Genomic DNA, 20,972 nt, shown 5'->3' with positions numbered 1-20,972 from the left:
ATGTGTCTAACTTGATTCCAATTGTTTTAATGGGGAGCGATAGATTAATGAAGGAGGAGGCGTCTGCTTCTTGATTTTATTACTTATATAGTGATTATTTATTTTGATAACAACGGTGCTGTTGGATGATGATGATGATGACGATTGACGGATAGAATAAATGCAACATGAATAATGATGCTGCTGTTGGATGGATGTGTTAAGTCAGTTGATGATGATCATCATCATGAACCACAATACCTATCTGATCTCGTCAAGAAGCATAAACCATCAACTCCGGTGATATTCGCAGCGACTTTTGGTTGCTCAGCCATCGAACGAAGACGGTCACCACATCCGCGCGCTTTCCGATGCGCTTCTGCGGCCGTCTGGAACGCTCTTCCTTCCGATATTAGGAAGCCACTGGAGCTATGCGCTTTTAAATCATCATCTACGTGCAAAAATAATTTCCTTAGAACTGATTTTGTTTGTGTTAGTTTGTTGTCTTTCCCCCGCACCTCTGATTAGCGCGGTTGACTACGTTCAACACGCATACGTACATCATCATCACCATCATCACCATCATCAACATCATCATCAACATCATCACCATCATCAACATCATCACCACTTCAAAACTCCCAACGCGCGTGTTCAATTTCTCGTGTTTTTTTATTTTATTTTGGCACCATCGCAATCGTCGTCAACATCATTTCCATCATCATCATCATCCGTCGTCCTCGTCAAGGTGTTAACTGCGGGGCGACTGCGCTGCGACTCGCGCACGTGCTCATCCCTACGATGACTCCGCCGAAGCACGGTGATGGTGACGATGCTGGCGGCGTCTGGCGGATTCAAGAACACAGCTTCTCCTCTCCCTGCTGCTGCTGCTATTGCTGTTGCCGCCGGTGTCGCAACAGGGCATCGCAACGTGCTCCGTTCACTGCTGCACTCTGCGGATCGACTGCACCTGGCTGGTTTGAGCGTGCGACCCGAACTCGCGGTAGTGACGATACTCCCCCGTGTGGCGGTCGCACTCCATGATGTACTGGTACCCGCGGTAGCCTGGGTACTGGTAGCAAACCCATCTGGTGGGTGGGTGGGGGTGGGTGGGAGGGGCGTGGTTGTTGCGGTGGGAAGGGAGGGTGGAGGAAGAGAGGAGAGGGGGTTACATTCATGTCACGATCATCATTATTTCGTGTTCAGCGGTTTAATGTGTCACGCGTTATCTGTTGCAGCAAGCTGCTAGACCGGCCTTGGAGTGAGGGCTTATCTGCGTAAGGTGCTAACGCGAGAGGACAAGGCACGCCTGTTCATAATAATCCTACATCATTATTGTTGTAGCCTGTGGTCCTATTATAATTCGACGAACAGGTGTAGAACACAAAATAGCACGCGTCTTTCCGGCAAAAAAAATGTTGAAGACTTTGGGAGATGATCAGGGACGAGATGACAAGCTTGATCACGGTCGCATCTCGAGCCGGGGATGTCATTTCAGAATATTCGTGAGGTTTCGATTTAAGATGTTAAAAACCAAACTGAAACCTTTTGCAAGGAATCATGTCTGCATTAACCACAACACTTGTGGTCAGAATGCAAACAAAAAACGCCCTCTGATAATATAGGCATTGGCTTTGAAACTGATTGGTCCACACCAGAGACAGCTTTTTCTTGCCAAAATACGTCTTTTGGCGTCCTCTGGTCTAACACCGTTTTGAGACGAGGCTCAAAAGAAAGCTGTCTTTGGTGTGGACAAATCAGTTTAAAAGACAATGCATATATTATCAGAGGACGTTTTTTTGTTTGCATTCTGACCACAAGTATTGTGGTTAAGGCAGACATGATTCCTTGTAAAAGGTTTCAGTTTGGCGTTTTAACATCTTTACACAGCTATTTTGTTGCCAGATAAAAAGGGGAAAACCTATTCTCATATTTTGGTACTGGCAAAGGAGGTCCAATGATGTAGGTTTCGATTTGTTAAGTTATTTCTTGCGCGCGGGGTAAATGAGAAGGAATGTGGATGATGGAGAGAGAGAGGGAGGGAGCGGGTGAGCGGGCGAGCGAGCAAGGACTTCCCCGGGTAAGGGAATCAGCTGAGAGGCGCCTTGAATGCACCAGATGTGGACCCGCAAAGGAGGTGGTAGATGGGAGGGGGCAGACGAGCAGATAGGGGGGTGGGAGATGGGGGGGGGGGGGGAGATGGGAGGGGAGATGGGAGGGGAGAGGAAGAGGCAATGAGTGAGGGATTGTAGTTTGTGGCATGGTGTAGAGAGAGAGATACACGCACACACGTTGAACACAGGCAGAGAGAGAGAGAGACGCAGAGAGAGGATCTAGAGACACACACTGATTGAGAGAGACAGAGAAAGATATATAAAGAGACAGATATATGTGTGCAGAGGGAAAGAGAACAGACAGACGGAGGGAATGGGGTTCGAGGCAGAATGAGAGAGGGAGAAAGACTGAGAGCTAGAGAAATACAGAGAGACATAGACATAGATACAGAGACACAGACACAGAGACACAGACACACAGACTATACGGACAGACACAGAGAGTTATGGACACACAGACATACACAGACGCATACAGACAGACATACCAGAGTCGTAGACACAGAGACACGCACACAGACGCATACAGACAGACACACCAGTTGTAGTCACAGAGACACGCACACAGACGCATACAGACAGAGACACAGACACACACCGAGAGAATAATAGCCTCATAACTTATAGTGACCACTCCGACTCCCCCCCCCCACCTCGCCCCCCACTGCCCCCCCCCCCTCCTCCTCTCTCCCCCCCCTCCTCCTCTCTCACCCCCCCCCCCGAACTCGTGTTCTTGTTTAATGATCCCTGAAGCTATCGAGGGCCCAGAGTCGGTTTCAGTCAAAAAAAGAAAGAAAACCCTCATCGTGATGGTGGTGGGGGGGGGGGGTGTGAATTAATCACTTGGGTGGTGGTGGTGGGGGGGTTAACAGAGGGGGAGGGGTGGGTGGTGGGGGGGGTGTCACGGTAGCTCCTGGGTTAATGTGGCGATGGAGAGAGAGGAGAGATGATGGGGGCGCGGTGGTGGTGGTGGTGATGGCAGGGATGATGTTCGCGCAGCCTTTATCGGTGATGGCGCTGATGGACAATGATGATGACGTGCAGCGTGCAGTGGCTTAATTTGTATTTGAGCGATGGCTGTAAGTGAACAACAACCCCCCCCCCCCCCCTCCCCATGAATTACTATTTCATTATCAGACTATAATTGGAACAAATACAAGTTTTGCTGGCTGGCTGGCGCCCGTGACGTCACTGTGCGCGTCCGTGCGATGACGTCGCCCGCATCCGACAGCCTCGAGCCGCGTCCGTGCGTCGCGCTGACGTCACGCCTGGGGTTGGTGGGTCGCACGCAGATGCCGTGAAAGTTCACTCCCCGTGGGCATCGAGGAGGCGTCATTCCCTCGCTAGCCAGCAGAAGGCGGGTACGTACGGCGAAGTGCGGATGAACCCATCGATCTGTTCCTTCTGTATGGGATAGAGCGTTGCCCCCTCGCACGCGTGGTGGGCTTTGTCCGGGTGCTACGGTTTCTTCCCATTGTGTGGTTGAAAACATCTTGATTTGCAGAGGACCGCAGAGCTCGGACAGCTGTCGCGAGCGCCGGCCCACCGGCATGGCTGTCGCCGCTGCCTTCCCCACTCGCCTCTGAATCGTTCTCTCTCTCTCCTTCTCCCTTCGTGAGCGAGCGAATGCACCACAGCGCTGCGCTGTGCTGTGCGGAGGAGGCGGCGCTTTACAAGTTGGAGCAAAACAACACCCGGAGACACGACGCCCCAGGTCGAGACAGATGCCGGAGCCTCGACTCAAGGCGCTTGGGACGGCCGCGGCGGATCGACGGGCGACCCCAGCCGCTGGTCTCAAAAGTCCATCCAGTAGTGGATTGGCGAAGACGGTGTGGGCGTGTAGCAGGTGGGTGGGGGGGGAGGTGAACTTACGCTCCACTCTGAACTTTCATGGAGCCGACCTCGCTGTTGCACCAGCCCATTGACTGCAGAGCCGGGAAGTCATCGCATAGGTCGCACGTCCGGCCCAGGAAGTTCTCTCGCTCGAAGATTGACATCTTGGACTCCTGGTGGTTCTGTGTGAGCGGCGGGGGGAGGAGGAGGAAGAGGAGGAGGAGCGAGTGAGACACACGTGGAGGAGAATGTGACACGGGTAGGAGGAGTGAGATAGGACACAACGAGGAGGGAGATGCAGGGAGGGGCGAGGAGCAGGGTGAAGACGCGTGGAGGAGAATGGAGACACAGGGAGCAGGAGGAGGAGGAGAAGGGAGGAGGGAGAGACGCGTGGAGATGGAGGAAGAGACGCGTGGAGGAGAATGGAGACACAGGGAGCAGGAGGAAGAGAACGGAGGAGGAGGGAGAGGCGCGTGGAGGACTCACGGCGCACTGGATGGGTCGGAAGGACATGAGCCTCTCGGTGTGGTAGGCGAGGTTTCCGCTCCACGCGTCCCAGCGGGGGTAGTCGCCCTTCTCGAGGATGAACTGCTGGCCCTGGTAGCCGCTGTGCTCGTACCCCACCCACCTGCGAGTCGCGCCACCACCGGCGTCACATTGGGTCAACCTCGTCGTCACATTGGGTCAATCTCGTCGTCACCTTTGTCTGCGTACGCCGTCGTCGTCATCGTCATTCATCGCTGTCGTCATAGTCGAGTTCATCGTCATAGTTGCCTTCGACGCTATAGTCATCATCATCATTTTTGTCGACATCGTGATCTGCTAAATTATCGTCCTCGTCGACAGGATCGTCATTGATATTGTCATGATGATGACGATGTTGATGACAAGGATGATGATTATGACAATGCTGATGATGATGTTGATGATAACAATGACGAAGATGGTGACCATGATGATGGCGGCGATGACGACGACGATGATGACGATGGTGATGATGATGGCGATGGCGACAATGATGACGACGACGATGTTGGCGATGATGATGGCGATGGCGACAATGATGACGACGACGATGATGGCGATGATGATGGCGATGACGACGATGATGATGTCCTCACGCGCCGCTCTCCACGCGCATGGAGCGCACGCTCTCGATGCCGCTCTCGAAGACGTTGTGGCAGCCCGAGGTGAACTCCTGCTTCTTGCCCTGCAGGCCCTCCTGGTCCCACACCGTGATCTGCGACACGCGGACAGGCCCACCGCTCACTCACCGCTCGCTCACAGCACACTCGCCGCTCACTCAACGCTCGCTCACCGCTCACTCACCGCTCACTCACCACTCACTCACCGCTCACTCACAGAACACTCGCCGCTCACTCACGCTCACTCACCGCTCGCTCACAGCACACTCGCCGCTCACTCAACGCTCGCTCACCGCTCACTCACCGCTCACTCACCACTCACTCACCGCTCACTCACAGAACACTCGCCGCTCACTCACGCTCACTCACCGCTCACTCACAGCACACTCGCCGCTCACTCACCGCTCACTCACCACTCACTCACCGCTCACTCACCACTCACTCACCGCTCACTCACAGAACACTCGCCGCTCACTCAACGCTCACGCAACGCTCACTCACCGCTCACTCACCACTCACTCACAGCACACTCACAGCACACTCGCCGCTCACTCAACGCTCACTCACCGCTCACTCACCGCTCACTCACAGAACACTCACAGCACACTCGCCGCTCACTCAACGCTCGCTCACCGCTCACTCACCGCTCACTCACCACTCACTCACTGCTCACTCACAGAACACTCGCCGCTCACTCAACGCTCACTCAACGCTCACTCACCGCTCACTCACCACTCACTCACAGCACACTCACAGCACACTCGCCGCTCACTCAACGCTCACTCACCGCTCACTCACCGCTCACTCACAGAACACTCACAGCACACTCGCCGCTCACTCAACGCTCGCTCACCGCTCACTCACCGCTCACTCACAGCTCACTCACAGCTCACTCAGAGAACACTCACACCACACTCGAACCCACGACCTCCTGTATACCAGGCGAGGTAGTTAACATCTCATAGCCACCGTGATGATGATGAGAGAGAGAGACACGCAAACTCCAAATATACTGCAGGCGTCAGGGTCGGAATCAAACCCACGACCTGTACACCAGGGGAGGTAGTTAACATCTCATAGCCACCGTGATGTTGATGAAGAGAGAGAGAGACACGGAAACGCCAAAATACAGCAGGCGTCAGGGTCGGGATAAAACCCACGACCTCCTGTATACCAGGCGAGGTAATTGACATCTCACCACCGTGGCGCCCGATATATGCCTCCATGTAAGTCCATCAACTTATGGTTATCTACAGTTCTCTCCGTGGCTCTCTCTCTGTGGGACTTACAGATATCCACGGATAGCTGTAAGTCTATGGGTCTCTATGAGCGTCTGTGCGTCTCTGTGTAAGTCTATGGGTCTCTATGCGAGTCTGTGCGTCTCTGTGTAAGTCTTAAGCGTTTACTCGCAGGTCTCTCTCGAAGATTTGGCTTGGTCTCAACGGACTCTTATCTGGCCATAGAGGTCGTGTCTGTCTGTCTATCTGTCTGTCTCTCTGTCTCTCTATCTGTATGTCTATCTATCTGTCTCTCTATTTGTCTGTCTCTCTATCTGTCTGTCTATCTGTCTATCTGTCTGTCTGCCTCTCTATCTGTCTGTCTATCTGTTTGTCTGTCTTTCTATCCGTCTGTCTCTCTGTCTGTCTCTCTGTCTGTCTGTCTGTCTGCTTACATGACTCTCTGTGTCTCAGTCTGTCTAGCTCTCTGGGTTGTTTTGTTCATCTGTCTCTCTGTCTGTCTATCAATCAGTCCCTCTGCCTGTCTCCCTGTTACATTGTCTGACTCTGTCTCTCGGTCTCCGTTTGCTTGTCTAGCTGTGTGTTTGACGCTCTCTCTGTGTGTCTCTCCTACCTTCCAGAAGCCGGAGAAACCAGCAGTGTCCATCTTTTCCATGTCTTCAGTCAACCGGTGAGCGCACACCTGTGCCAGGCGGGGAAGGTAACTTCCGATTAGAAATCCGCGGAAGCGCTCCGCTGCGCTACGAATCCGGAGACCCGAGTTCGATTCCCGCTCACGGCCACCAACACCAGTGGCTATTATCTGAACCGGTTCTGGGCCTCCCCTAGGTCGACTCGACCTCAAATGAGTACCTGGTGCGGCGTGTAAACATCGCCACTAGGGAGACAAAGGCGGCTGGGCGTGGTGCTGGCCACCCACCCCCTCGTGCGCCGTGTCGGCCTTCATAGCTGCTGCTAACAGCACTTGCCCCAACAGTCTGTTAAGGCTGTACGGGGGGGGGGGGGGATCTTTGTCTTTGGAAACTTCCGATTAGAAATCCGCGGAAGGTGCGCCGCCGGACACGCGGCCACCGTGTGTTCCATTACTTAATCATTGCTATTGTTATCACTATCACCGTCATCATCGGTCGTGGAGCGGTGGGATTGTGGTTAGCGACGTTGAGTCCCAATTCCCGAAGCAGCGGCTCACATCGGTGGCGAGTGACACCTAAACCGCCTTCTGGGCTCGCCACATTTCACCAACCCGCACTGACCAGAGTGGTGAAGTATGGTCAAACAAACTCGCACGAACTACGCGGCGTGGTGGGGCGGCGGGGGGGAGGGGGCGCAGAGAGACCTTCATCCAGCAGTGGATGTAGCCGTGGTCTGTACATTACGATTGCATCGGTAATATTCGCCCCCCGAATTTTAACCACAAAAACCTCGACTGAGCGTTCGACCGACTCGTGCCCCGGGTACGATTGGATACCCGGAGTCAGAGCCACGAGGTGGGGGTGGGGGGAGAGCAACACTCAACGTTCGGCACAGATGGGTGCACTAACCCACTTGCTGTACTGCCACCCCCTTTCCACCACCACCTTAAATCCCAGCGGGGGGTTAAGTAATCCCTCTCCACCGCTCGCCCCCATTCTCAAATAAATACATCTACCGGGAGAAAAACCCCAGGGAACCCGAGGAGGTAGCATGTTTAAAATCCGATTTGTCCGGATCGGCGATCCAAACGGCGTTGCTGAACCGCAGCCTTCAGCCCCTCTGCTTCCTTCCCACGTTTAGGGCGACCGCGCTACGAAGCGACGGCGTCCCGATCTCGCCGTGATCTCTGCACGATCCATCAACCCCCATCTCCCAGAGAACCCCCCTCCCCCCTCCCACCACCCCCACTAACCAATTGAAAGGACCCCCCACATCCTTCCCCACACTCCACCAGTCACGCAGGGGCGTCTGTTCTATTCCATGCAGCACGTGGTGCTGAGAAAGTCCATTAGTCATGAGGCCAATTAGCGTTGCCTTGGCAACTGGTGGAGGGAATTAAACTTCTCTCTCTCTCTCTCTGTGTGTCCACACGCAACCCACCGCTCGTTGCGAACGGCGGGCTGATGAATGACTGCGAACCCCACGGTACTCACCACACGAAATCACTAAGTGTCGTAGTCCAGCCACAGCGGGCCCTGTCATTTATACGTGGACTGGGCTGGGGGTGGGAGGGACTGCGGGCTCGATTTGGAGGAGGTGTCGGCAGGGGGGGGGAGGGTGGGGGCGGGAGGGGGTGCTGAGAGGGAATTGTGTTGAGTGGTGGCGGTGGTGGTGGTGGTTGACTCGGGCGGCTGATGTCCAATAGGGGCAATGTTGTGGTGATGTGTTGGTGGGAGGGACGGCCGTGTAGGTGGATCAGAAGGTTGGAGGATGGGGTGAGTGGGAGGATGGATGGGTTGGTGAGAAGATGGGTGGGTTAGTGATGTGGGTGAGTGGATGGGTGGGTGAGTGAGTGGGTGAGTGGATGGGTGGGTGAGTGAGTGAGTGGGTGAGTGGATTGGTGGGTGGGTGAGTGGATGAGTGGGTGAGTAAAGGGGTGGGTGAGTGAATGGGTGTCTTGAATGGGTGGGTGAGTGGATGAGTGGGTGAATGAGTGGGTGGGTGAGTGGATGGGTGGGTGAGTGGATGGGTGGATGAGTGAGTGGGTGAGTGGATGGGTGGGTGAGTGAGTGGGTGAGTGGATGGGTGGGTGAGTGAATGGGTGAGTGGATGGGTGGGTGAGTAAATTGGTGGGTTAGTGAATGGGTGGATGAGTGAGTGGGTGAATGGATGGATGGGTGAGTGGGTGAGTGAGTGAGTGAGTGGATGGGTGGGGGAGTGAGTGGGTGAGTGGATGGGTGAGTAAATGGATGAGTGTGAGGGTGAATGGATGGATGGGTGGATGAGTGGATGGGTGGATGTTGGGCCGGATGCTCTCATGCGCAGTTATAATGTTTGCCCAAGCACATACCTGGGCGCTGGACTGGGGGCTAAAGGGTATTTGGGGGGATGAGCGAGTGAATGGCTGCATGAGCACGCTCTGCGAGCGGATGAACAAAGCAAATCGCTTGCTCATCAGGTCGTGATATCCCCTTGGTGCACGCGGACCCCCAGGGTTAGGGGGTGTTTTTTTTGTTTTTAGGGGGGGGGGGCGGGGGCAGTGTACTGTGAAACGCGACCACAGTTTCCACGGGTAGCGACATCACCAATCATTATTCTTACATAAACTGTGGCCAGCATCAACGCAAATCTATGGTATATACCGTATAGAACCATCGAGGGGTGGTCATTCATGTGTCGTCGTGTCAACTGCCAAAGGCACCATCAACCACCATCGATTATTTTACTATCGCAATAATCATTGGAGGGTGGCGTGGTGGCACAGTGGTTAGCGCAATCCGCCGTGAAGCCAGCCGCTGGAGTTCGATTCCCGCTCACGGCTCACATCAGTGGCAAATAATGCTAAGAATAACTAAACCGTATGGCCATACAAACCCCCATAATTAAACACAGTGCGATGAGGTCATGGTCAAGCAGTGGTTTGCGAATCAGTATCAGACGTCGTTATCATTCACGCGCCTCATATCCATCATCCAGGCGCCATGGCCAAGCATCTTAGACTAGCGGCCTTACCACCAACTCTCGTCAGCTAAGCAGGGTTGAGCCTGGACAGCGCGGTGATGGTCAGCACCGCTGATGAGCACGGTGGGCTACGTACGGTGCGAAAAAAGTTCAACACACGTACAGCATCGTAATATTCACCCGCCTACATTCTCCACTGCCTTCACGGATCCGCAGTGACCAGCGTGGTGAAGTATGGCCAAATGGGCCACACGAGTTCCTTATCCAGCAGTGGATTATGCAACTACCCGCCCCGGGCTCAAGACGTTAATCGGCGAAGGCATTGATTCTTCAATCGAGCGTGTCCTCATTATCATGATCATTATAATAATAAACGGTAAGCGATGCTGATTATTCTTAAATGTATCAATTATCATCATGAATTACGCAAATTGGGTTGATTAGAACCGCAACCATAACCCGCCCACGTGCTACTGCGAAAAACGTGGCAGGACCTTCCTGAACATGAGTCATGAGACTCGGTGACACTTTCCTGGGTAATGCAGTCCACTAAACAATCGTCATCATCATCATCACCCTCATCACCTTCTCGAAGGCGTCCGGCCCGGCGTGGTTCCGGCCACACCACCCCCACGTGTGTCGTGCCGGCCTTGAAAAGGTGCTCGCCGCTCGCTAACACCACTTGCTCCAGCCGTCTCTTAAGGCTATACGGGGGATCTTTGTCTCAGAACGAGCATCTTCGTGACCTGGTCCGGATTGGGGTTTAGGGGGGTGGCGGGGGGGGCTGTTATAGTTTTTTCGGGTGGGGGGCTTTGTGTGCTTACCCCTGAATATTTCACCACGGCCACTACCACCATCACCACCACCACTCTTGCCCTATGTCAGACACTCCACGATTTTATTCGCCGATGGTTACATCGGTTCGTCAGTGAGTCTGCGTGTGCGGCCTGAAAAGTAAAAACAAAATATGATAATTATACAGGGTGCTTCAAACAATTAGTTAACACTTCTGAGAATTTGCAACAACACCACAGGAAATGTCCAGCCTCCGGGCTCTGGAGACCACCTGGAGAAGATTCCAGGCACGCGTTGACAATGATGGCGAACAAGTTTGTGAAGCTATTAACATCACATGTGTTATCACGTTACAGTGTAGTGTTATCCGTTCTTTGTCAAATTAAATCGATCGTCCCGATATAAGTGTTCACGTGTTTTTTTAAGCGCCCTGTATATTGTGCACATTGATGTATATAGGTGCGATGAATAAGGGGCATTGCCCGAAACGTCGCAGATTTTTTTTATTATAAGGCCACAGCATTACTGGCTACGTATTGAGGGATTGCGCTTGATCCACTACCAAGTCCAATGTTTTATTGGGGAGCGGAGGGCAGCAGAGAGTGGTGGAATGGGGGGGGGGGGCTCAATGTCTCAGGCCTTGGGCTGCACCCCCCCCCCACCACCACCGGCCCCCCCTAAAGCCCCCCGCGTTATAACGACCCCACACTCCTATAGGCCAGGGCCACGGACACCACGAGATTGTGTGATGACCATCACCGTAGGCGATTCAACGCGTTGGCGACATCACAAAGACAAAGATCTCCCCGTGTAGCCTTAACAGACTATAGGGGCAAGTGCTGTTAGCGAGCACCTATGAAGGCCGGAACGGTACACGAGGGGGTGGGTGACCAGCACCACGCCCGACCGCCTTTGTCTCCCCCAGTGACGTTGTTTACACACCGCACCAGGTACTCATTTGAGGCTGTGTCGACCTTAACACACACAGACACACACACACCACACGATGTCATTTCGCAGAGGGCTTTCACGTTGCCTCCATAACGACAACAACAATAGCCGCTGACAATGGCGCGGGTGAAACGTCGGCTGCAATATGCGGTCAACGGATATCAATTCGTGAATCTGCCCACCAGCCCAACTCGACGACCGCCGTGTCAGCGCGCTCACGGAATGCAACGACATCGCAAACCACCACAAACAGCACTGACACAGCACGAAAAGCGCTGGTCACATTAAGTTCGTTCACTTGTTGCAGCTTTTTTGTGTTCTATATTTTTTCGCCCCTCCTCCCCCCTCCTCTCTCTCTGTCTCTCTGTCTGGTCATCATCATCTCTCTCTCTTGTATTCCCAAACTACGCGTTTCCATTCGCCGCGAGTCAAGCGAGAGAAATGATCAGCATCATCATCATCATCACGCCACGGGATTAGGCGATTCACACCGACTCAGCGCCACGCCGAGGGGAGGAGACTGGCCGCTCGTTTTTGGTTCATCACAATGTGGGGGGAGGGAAGGGGGGTGGGTGGGTGAGAGGTCGGGGAATTCGCTGATGATGGGGGTCTACGTGCGAGCATAAAACTACCGCCTCTCCTCCACCAGAAGCCACCAACGCCGACATCCTGACTTGTGACTCAAACCGCCTCTCGTCGCTTACCAATGGAGTGAGTCTGTGCGTGCAGATGTCTCCTCCTGTCCCAGCGAGGAACCCCCCCCTCCCCCACCTTTATCCCACCACGCCAAGCCGAGTCGAAGACCCATGGCGGAGTTCGACTGGAACTTTTGTTGTTGTTGTTGGTGGCGGGGGTGGGATGGGTAGAGTTTTATGGGAACTCGCGTGACGCAGTGGTTCGCGCACCGCTGCGTATCGGTCCTGGGCCTCCCTAGGTCGACTCGGCCTTAAAAATGAGTGTTTGGTGCGACGTGTAAATAATCGGCACTGGGGATGTCACAACGACAAGCCTCGTGTGCCGTCCCGGCCTTAATAGGTGCTCGCTAACAGCGCTTGCCCCAACAGTCCGTCAAGGCTGTACGGGGGTTCTTTGTCTTTAACCCTTAACCCTCTGAGTGAAATCATGTACCTCGAAAGCGTTAATTCTGGGGGGATTCAAGGCTCGAAAGTTTAGTGTCTCGGATGTTTATTGCCATCTGCATTGACTCTAAAATATTATAGAGCGGTGGTTCTTAGCCTGGCGTGCACGCACCCCCTGGGGATACTCGGAAGGAAAGCGAGTATGTAATCGGCGACGTTTCGGGCAACGACCCTTCTCCACAGGATGGCTCAGAAGGCGACTCAACCCCAGGGCACTGCTCATGAAGGGAGCCACCCAACCACCGGTGGATTCAAGGTACGCAGCTCGCGCCGTGGTCTATCCACTGCTAGATGATGCACCGCGGTGATCGTCATCTCCGGCGCATTCGCATCGTCATCATGAACGCGATACATCTAACATCAGCATCACGAACCCGACAAACCTACCATCATCATCATCATCACGAGCCCTATATACAGCTACCATCATCATGAACCCTGTACAGCCACCATCATCATCATCACGAACCCTATACAGCTACCATAATCAACACCATCCTCATGATGAGCCCTATACATCTACCATCACCGCTACCACCATCGTCATCCTCGCTGACGAGCTCTGCACTCCCGGTCACTGCCCCCCCCCCACCCCTTCTCCCCGTGGCCCCGCGATCAGCTGGTCATCTTCGAGCTGGAGAACTTCCAGGGCCGACGCCTCGAGTTCACCACCGAGTGCAAGAACGTGTGCGAGCGCGGCTTCGAGCGCGTGGGCTCCATCCGTGTGGACACCGGCCCGTGAGACACGCACACAGACACAGACACACACACAGACACACACACAGACACAGACACACGCAGACACACACAGACACACACACACACGCACACACACGCACATAGACACACACACAGACACACACACAGACACATAGACACACACAGACACACACACGCACGCGTGGGGGGAGGGAGTCTCATCACGCGGGCTCCATCGGAGTTGTCTCGGGGGTAGAGGGGTAGCGGGGGGGGGGTGATGGGTGTTGGGTTTCTCGGGGGTCTATTGCATGCCTGGGGAGAGTGGGGAGGGGGTCTTTCGGGGTCTCACCAGAGTGGCGGGGGGGATCTATGGGGGTCTCTCTGCGTCTCTCTGGGGGGGAGGGGGGAGGGAAGAGGGCTTGTCTTGGAGTTGACTTGTGTCTTGCTCTATCTCTCGGGGTGTCTCTCTCTTCGTGTCCCCCCGTGGTTCTGTGTGTGTGTCTCTCTCTCTCTTCTTGATTCATCTCGGTGTCTCCGTGCGGCGCTTGTGTTATCCGTGTCCATGGGAATCTCCACGTCTCTTGGTCGCTCCATCTCGCCGCGTGCCTCTGCGTTCCTTTGGGATCTCGCCGCCTCTAGGAATCTCCCTTCGTCTCTGCCCGGCACCTCTCGGCGTCCCTGGAACCCCTGTCAAGATTCGCTGAGCGAGATCTCCACCCCCAACCCCAGCCCCCCTTCCTCCCTACCCCATACGGACAGCGGTGTGGTCTTTGTGTGGCTTTCGTGACGTCAGATGCGACAGAGAGAAAGAAAAAAACCCACAATTTCAAGGTTTTATTGAGCGACACAACTTAATATCGCGTAAGATAATGGACGGCCAGAGCCCCGGCAGTAATAAACCCTCTGATATGAGCTCACGGCTATTTCTGCAGCGAGCTCTTTTATGTGGTGAGGCGAACGCTGCCTGGACCCAACACTAAACGCGTTTTGCTTTCGGTTCAGTGACCACCGCGTGCACTCTCTCTCTCTACCCCCCTCTTCCCCACCATTACAGCCCTGCCCGCCTTGTAGTGTTGGCGGTGATGATGGACTAACAAGGCGGTGTGCCAGTGCATTGAGTGAGCCTCGGCTGTTGCTTTTGGAGTTAACGCGCGGGCCGCAGGGAACGCAGCCTAAATGTAACACGTAGATGGATAGACATACATTCTCGTGTGCGTGAGCAAACAAATGCATAGCAGCGACCTTTTCCAGGGTATTAAATTGCCAATTTTGTGCCGCGATTGACGCAGAGTGGCGAAGTTGTGCCGTGAAAATTGGCTGCGATTGGTTTCAGGGGTGTTGCGAACAACAACAGCAGCAGCAGCAGCAAAACATGTGGCCCAAAAAATGTTTCAAGAGTGTCGAGCGGAGAGATCCACAGACAGACAGGTGGACAATAATTTACCGGCCACGAAAATACGAATTATATAGCGGCTCTCTTTAAACATATATATGTATTTTTTTTAATATATATAATGCCGGTTTAACACGTAGGCTTTCGCGACCATGATTATGAATATATAATGCCGCTCTGCAGCAAATGTAAACATCGTCCACACACTTGTTATAGGGTATCTACACACACGCACGCGCGCGTAACACTGTGTGCTGGGGACAGTTAAGAAAAAGAAGACATACTTTAAAAGTGAGTCTGAGGACCGCTTTCTGTGTCTGTAATTAAATCGACGATCGTCACCTGAGTGTCCAGCACGAAGAGCCTGGGAAGATAATGTAAAATAGTTATTCACAATTATGTTTAAGAACGCCACTGCGCCCTACCACTCTCTCTGGCCCCCTTTCTCTTCGTGTGCTGTGACGAAGGGCCGTTTCCTGAAACGTCGCCTGTCATATATTTACGTAGGTTAAGGCCACAGTAGTATTATTATTAATGACGAACGTTTTGAGTGTTGCTGTTGTTATTTGTTATAAGTATGGTGGTGCCATCACTGCCAACGCAGCCGCAGCAGCACGAAATAATGTGTTGGAACAATTTAGTAGATTAAAAATCGCAAGCAATATTAAGATGAAATCCACGGGACAGATAGATGGGTAGATTTAAGGCCGTTAATTGAACGCGTGGCGTAGATTCATCCCTGTAATCCGGGTCCTGCGAAATCTTATCCCAAACACTCGTTAATTAAATAATACACTAAACTATCAATTAACTAATTTGCTTGTTTAGGATTTTCATCATTAATTGAAGTAGCCAAACATCCCAGTCTAGCAGGAACCCTTCTGAAAACACAGTCTTTTATTTCCCCGGCAGATTACAGAATTATAATTACGTATCCTTAATGTAAATTGCTGTTACGAACTCGTAGTATTATTGTGAGTAGTATTCCTGGTATTTATCGCGCCTTAAGTTGTATTATTTTATCGCCCGCAAATCCGCCACGGCAGCGCGTCGTAAATCGTGGCGCATTATTTTTCTCCAGAAACCCGGGCCCGCTTGCCACGCGCGCGGCCTGTGAATATATCTGGCGAGCGCGACGTTGGGAGGACAATCGCCGCCGTTCCGAGCCACTAAATCTGCGTGGGGGTCGCTGTCCGCGGTGCTGAATGCGATGGATAGATGGGGGGGGCTGAGAGAGGCAGTCTGCTTGCGTCTTCTTCTTGGTTCTTTCGGTAAAGTCACGTAGAAGGGAAATAATAAAATAATACAAATAAAACATAATAAAATAATTCTCACGACGTTTCGACCACCTGAGGACGGCTGCTTGCGTTGTGGCCGAAACGTCGTGAGAATTATTTCATTATGTTTTATTTTTATTATTTTATTATTTCCCTTCTACGTCACTTTACCGAAAGAACCAAGAAGATGAATCCCTGCAGTCACGAAAGCTTTAAATCGAAATCTGCTTGCGTCTTGTCTATATGCAAGACCACTCCCGAGCCTCGTCTCGCGACACTTGTGCCCGCCTAAGGAGATCCGCGGATGTCGCGCGGCTTCCGCGGGTTTCTTTTGATCAATTCGTCCATTTATAATATGTCTTTTTGTTTTAGCCGCCGCTTGTGCTACTGTTACGGATGAGGAGCGGCGGTGTTGCGCTCAGCGTTGCGCTAACGCTACGAACCAGGCGGACCCGAGTTCTATCCTCGCTCACGGTCACCACACCCAGTGACGATTCTCTGAACCGGTCCTGGGCCTCCCCTAGGTTGACTCAGCCTCAAATGGCCGGGCGTGGTTCTGGCCACACCAACACCCCCTCGTGTGCAGTGTTGGCACTACTCGCTAACACCACTCGCGCCACACGTCTGTCAAAGCTATAACGTGGGTGGGGTGCGCGGGGAGAGTAATCTTTGTCTTTGGCGACGCTTCCACGGATTTCTTCCGCCGCGCGTGCAGATGGGTCGCCTACGAGCAGCAGAGCTGCCGCGGGGAGATGTTCGTGCTGGAGAAGGGCGAGTTCCCACGGTGGGACTCGTGGTCCAACAGCTACCGCAGCGACCGCCTGATGTCTTTCCGACCCCTCAAAATGGTAACGTCCCCTGCTATCCCTTCCCCCGGGGGGGAATTGGGGGTTCATAAGGGGGGAGGTGATCCCATGAAGGGGGTTCAGTGGCGTAGTAGCTACATTGTCAGCTCAGGGGGTGCGGTAATTGGTCAGGCGGGGCGCCCAATGTTGTGATTTGTGTCGCAAGGTCGCACCTAGAGGCCATTGCATTTGGCGGCTCCTCTTGCCTTGATCACATCGTTACATGCGTCTTGTTGTTGTTGTTGTTGATCTTTTATAATGTTCTTGTTGTTGAAAACAATTCTTATGGCGGTTGTCAAGAGGGGCCCCAACTTGTAGCTTTGGTTACCGGGGGGGGAGGGGGATGGGGCGCAAGGCACACCCACGGTCGTATCGCGACTGGGTCTACAGATGAAACGCGTCTCACCAATGTAGATGATTATTATTGACGATGTTGTTGTTATTATTATTATAATGGCTGTGTCAAACGCCAGCCGTGCTTGAAGGCGCTGTTTCGGAAGTGCAGCGAGCTGATGCTTGTCTCTGAACGGTCACCGATGACTGCGCAAAGATGGATATTCGGTGATTTAAATGTTACGGGTTTCTTTCGTTGCAGCCTCGACAATGGACGTCAATATTTATATAAATTATATGTCTAAACATGTTTTCATTTTCACGGCTGTTCTCGCGCAGTGCTCTCTGCGAGAGTCACAAATGCACAATATCATCGGTGCACTAACTGGAATACAATTGGGTGCACAAACCTACTTGCTGTACCACCCCGCCCGCCTTTAACCGCGGTAGCCCGCCGGGGGAGGGGGGGCGGGGGCGGTAGTCTCGATGTGAACCACCAACCCTTGCCGGTTAAATGTCATCCGCTGCCACTTTACTCTCGCGCCCCGAGAGGCGAAGACCCCCACAAAACCCCTCCGCCGTGCTGCGTGACACGGCCAAGGGTACGCTGGAGGAAGGTCGGGGGGGGGGGGGATTTTTATTGGCATCCGGGTGAAGAGGGGATTAGGTGCGCGTCGAGCCGTGCGTGCACATAGAGAGTCGTCCATTGGCGCTAATCAACAACATTTGTAGCGGACAGAATTTTTTAAAAAAGAGCTTTGACAGCGAACACCTATGAAGGCCGTCACGTGCACACAAGGGGGTGGTTGGGCCAACACCACGCCCGGCCGCCTTTGTCTCCCTAGCGGCGTGTGCCGTGCCGGCCTTCATAGGGCGCTACTCGCTAACAGCACTTGCCCCAACAGTCCGTTAAGGCTATGCGGGGGATCTTTGTCTTTGTTGGGACACAGCGTAGCGGTGACAGACCCGCGCACGCGCACGCGTGGGTGTCTGCTGCTGCGCGGAGCGAGTAGAGGGATGGGTTGGGGTCAGGATCAGTAAATATGTATGTGTCTCCTCGCTACGTCCAGACAGCGTCTACATTGAAACGTGGCAATTACGTGCTAGAGTTCAAACGTTCGGTGGGCGCCAGAATATTTAAAAAAGAGTTAGATTCCCTGGACCACGAGGCGAAACAATCGAGGTTAAACAAACAATCGATGAATCAGTCGATTATTGATAGAGTGAAATTCCTCCTGGGATAGTAATCAATACGCCCCTCTTCCCCTGCCACCACCCCCCGCAATTGATTCCCTCTCCCCGTCTCGTTCTCCCCCTCTCGTTTATATTGTTTCCACCCCTCCATCTCGCTCTTACTCCATCATCATCATTCTCCTCCACCCCGACTTCCACACACCCGGACCCACCGTCACATCTGCTCCCACCATCTCTCCATCCCTCTCCTCCCCTCCTCCTCCATCATCATCCTCCTCCTCCACCACCACATCTGCTCCCACTATTCCACGACCCTCGCAGGAAAACCAAGACCACAAGATCTCGCTGTTCGAGAATCCCGACTTCACGGGCCGCAAGATGGAGATCACGGAGAATGACGTCCCCAGCCTCTGGGCCTACGGCTTCCAGGACCGCGTGGCCAGCATCAAGGTGGCCGGCGGGACGTGAGTACCTCCACCTGCAGCAAACAAAGATCCCACCGTGCGCTGTTAGCGAGCGCCTATGAAGGCCGGCACCACACACGAGGAGGGTGGAGTGGCCAGCACCACGCCCGGCCGCCTTTGTCTCTCCCCAGTGGCGATGTTTACCACACACCGCACCAGGTGCTCATTTGAGGCTGAGTCGACCTAGGTGGGGCCCAGGACCGGTTCAGATAATCGTTCCGTCCACACACACACGCGTCTGTGTGTCTATACCTTCGGAGCGTAACAACCCTTTGCAAATCCACTGCTGGATGAGGGCCTCCTCACGTCTGCTCCGCACTTAAATTCATCCCTGCACATCGCAGCATTCATTACCTGTCTGTGCAGAGATTTTCAGTTGTCTAATATCTGTTCCTCTGATCCCCTCCCCTTCCTCCTTAAATCTCTACCCCCCGCGCCTCATCTCCCTCCCTTCTCACTCCACCCTCCCATTGTCTCCCTTACTCCCTCCCCCTCCCGTCCATTGTCTTCCATCCCCCCCTTCCTCCCTTCTCTTTCATCTTCCCTCCCTCTCCCCCCACACCTCCCTCCCCACCCATTTCCCCCTCCCCGCCATTGTCGTCTTCCACCAACCCTCCCATCCCCTCCCTCTCTCGCTTCATCATCTCTCTCCCTCCCTCATCCCTCCATTCCATCTCCCGTCATCATCATCACCTCTCTCCCTCCCTCCAATCTCTCCCATCATCATCATCTCTCTCCCTCCCATCATCATCATCATCTCTCTCCCTTCCATCTCTCCCACCATCACCATCATCATCTCTCTCTCCCTCCCATCGTCATCATCATCATCTCTCTCCCTCCCACCTCTCCCACCACCATCACCATCTCTCTCCCTCCCACCTCTCCCACCATCACCACCACCATCACCACCATCTCTCTCTCGCCGGGCTCGTGGCGTCTCCAGGTGGGTGGGTTACCAGTACCCCGGTTACCGTGGCTACCAGTTCGTCTTCGAGCGCTGCGATTTCCGCCACTTCAACGAGTGGGGCGCGCAGCAGCCGCAGATCCAATCGGTGCGCCGCGTGCGCGACCAGCAGTGGCATCCCCGGAGCCGCTTCACCTTCTCCAAGTGACGGCGCCGCCGCGGGCGTGACGACCACGACGAACACGACTACGACCCCAGCTCCCCTAACACCTCGCAGACCGCCCAGACCGATCCACCCTCCACACCCCCCCCCCCCACCCCGATCTTGACCTCGTGAGTCCACGTGGAGACGTGCAAAATTGCACCCAAGTGCAATGAATCATCCAGAGCCACGTGGTTACTCTGTCCTCTCTTCTTGCATCTCTTCCTCAAGGGTGGGGGGAGTGGGGGGTGGGTGGAGGGGCTTTCTCTGCTCTTCGCGACCCTGCCACCTCTGAGATGGTTCTCCCTGAACCGTGTGGGCCCTCATACCTCAACACTTGATTTTTTTTCCAGGGCCCTCTCCGATCATCTCTAGCCTCATGGGTCCTTAACCCCCCCCGACCCCGACTATCCACAACCTTCTCTGACTGGAGGGTGGGTCTGCTGGCTGTACTATTCATTCAATAAATCAAAAACTACTTTATTCATTGAATCGCTTCGCGTCGGTGTCTTCATTCGATCGGAGCGGGGAGGGTGTGACGAGTGAGTGTGCTGTGAACGGCAAGACGGAGGTGGATGCGCGTTGCGCTACGAACCCGGCGACCCGGGTTCGACTCCCGCTAAAGCCGACGCCAATGGCCAATATCTGCACCGGTCCTGGGTCTCCCCTTAGGTAGACTCAGCCTAAAATGAGTACCTGGTGCGGTATGTAAAATCATCGCCACTCGGGAGGCAAAGGCGGCCGGGCGTGGCGCTGGCCACCCCCCCCCCCCCCCCTCGTGTGCCGTGCCTGCTACTCGCTAACAGCACTTTCCCCAACAGTCTGTTAAAGGCTATACGGGGGATTTTTGTCTGTGCGCGTGTGTGTGTGGGG

The 20,972-nt window shown here is 54.0% G+C and overlaps 2 protein-coding genes across 2 annotated transcripts; one reads left to right on the top strand and one right to left on the bottom strand.

Moving 5' to 3' along the window:
• Positions 1-803: 803 nt before the first annotated feature.
• CRYBA1 (crystallin beta A1) lies at positions 804-8,501 on the bottom strand. The gene is made up of 6 exons (XM_061561113.1): positions 8,436-8,501; positions 6,923-6,991; positions 5,048-5,166; positions 4,413-4,554; positions 3,966-4,108; positions 804-1,067 (listed from the first exon to the last, which is right to left on the bottom strand). Exons 2-6 carry the CDS (start codon positions 6,962-6,964, stop codon positions 920-922), a joined length of 594 nt encoding a protein of 197 aa, XP_061417097.1. The 5' UTR covers positions 6,965-6,991; positions 8,436-8,501; the 3' UTR covers positions 804-919.
• Positions 8,502-12,252: 3,751 nt separating this feature from the next.
• On the top strand, positions 12,253-20,591 carry LOC133348358 (beta-crystallin B1-like). Its single transcript, XM_061561112.1, has 6 exons — positions 12,253-12,360; positions 12,972-13,044; positions 13,408-13,526; positions 16,873-17,005; positions 18,851-18,993; positions 19,937-20,591. Exons 1-6 carry the CDS (start codon positions 12,356-12,358, stop codon positions 20,103-20,105), a joined length of 642 nt encoding a protein of 213 aa, XP_061417096.1. The 5' UTR covers positions 12,253-12,355; the 3' UTR covers positions 20,106-20,591.
• The last annotated feature ends 381 nt before the right edge of the window (positions 20,592-20,972 follow it).

This window comes from Lethenteron reissneri, chromosome 27, assembly GCF_015708825.2.
Source record: "Lethenteron reissneri isolate LAM-NWPU_2019-01 chromosome 27, ASM1570882v1, whole genome shotgun sequence".
In the NCBI taxonomy this organism is placed as follows: domain Eukaryota; kingdom Metazoa; phylum Chordata; class Hyperoartia; order Petromyzontiformes; family Petromyzontidae; genus Lethenteron; species Lethenteron reissneri.
The sequence above is the reverse complement of the archived record's forward strand: the minus strand, read 5'-3'. Positions and strand labels throughout refer to the sequence as shown.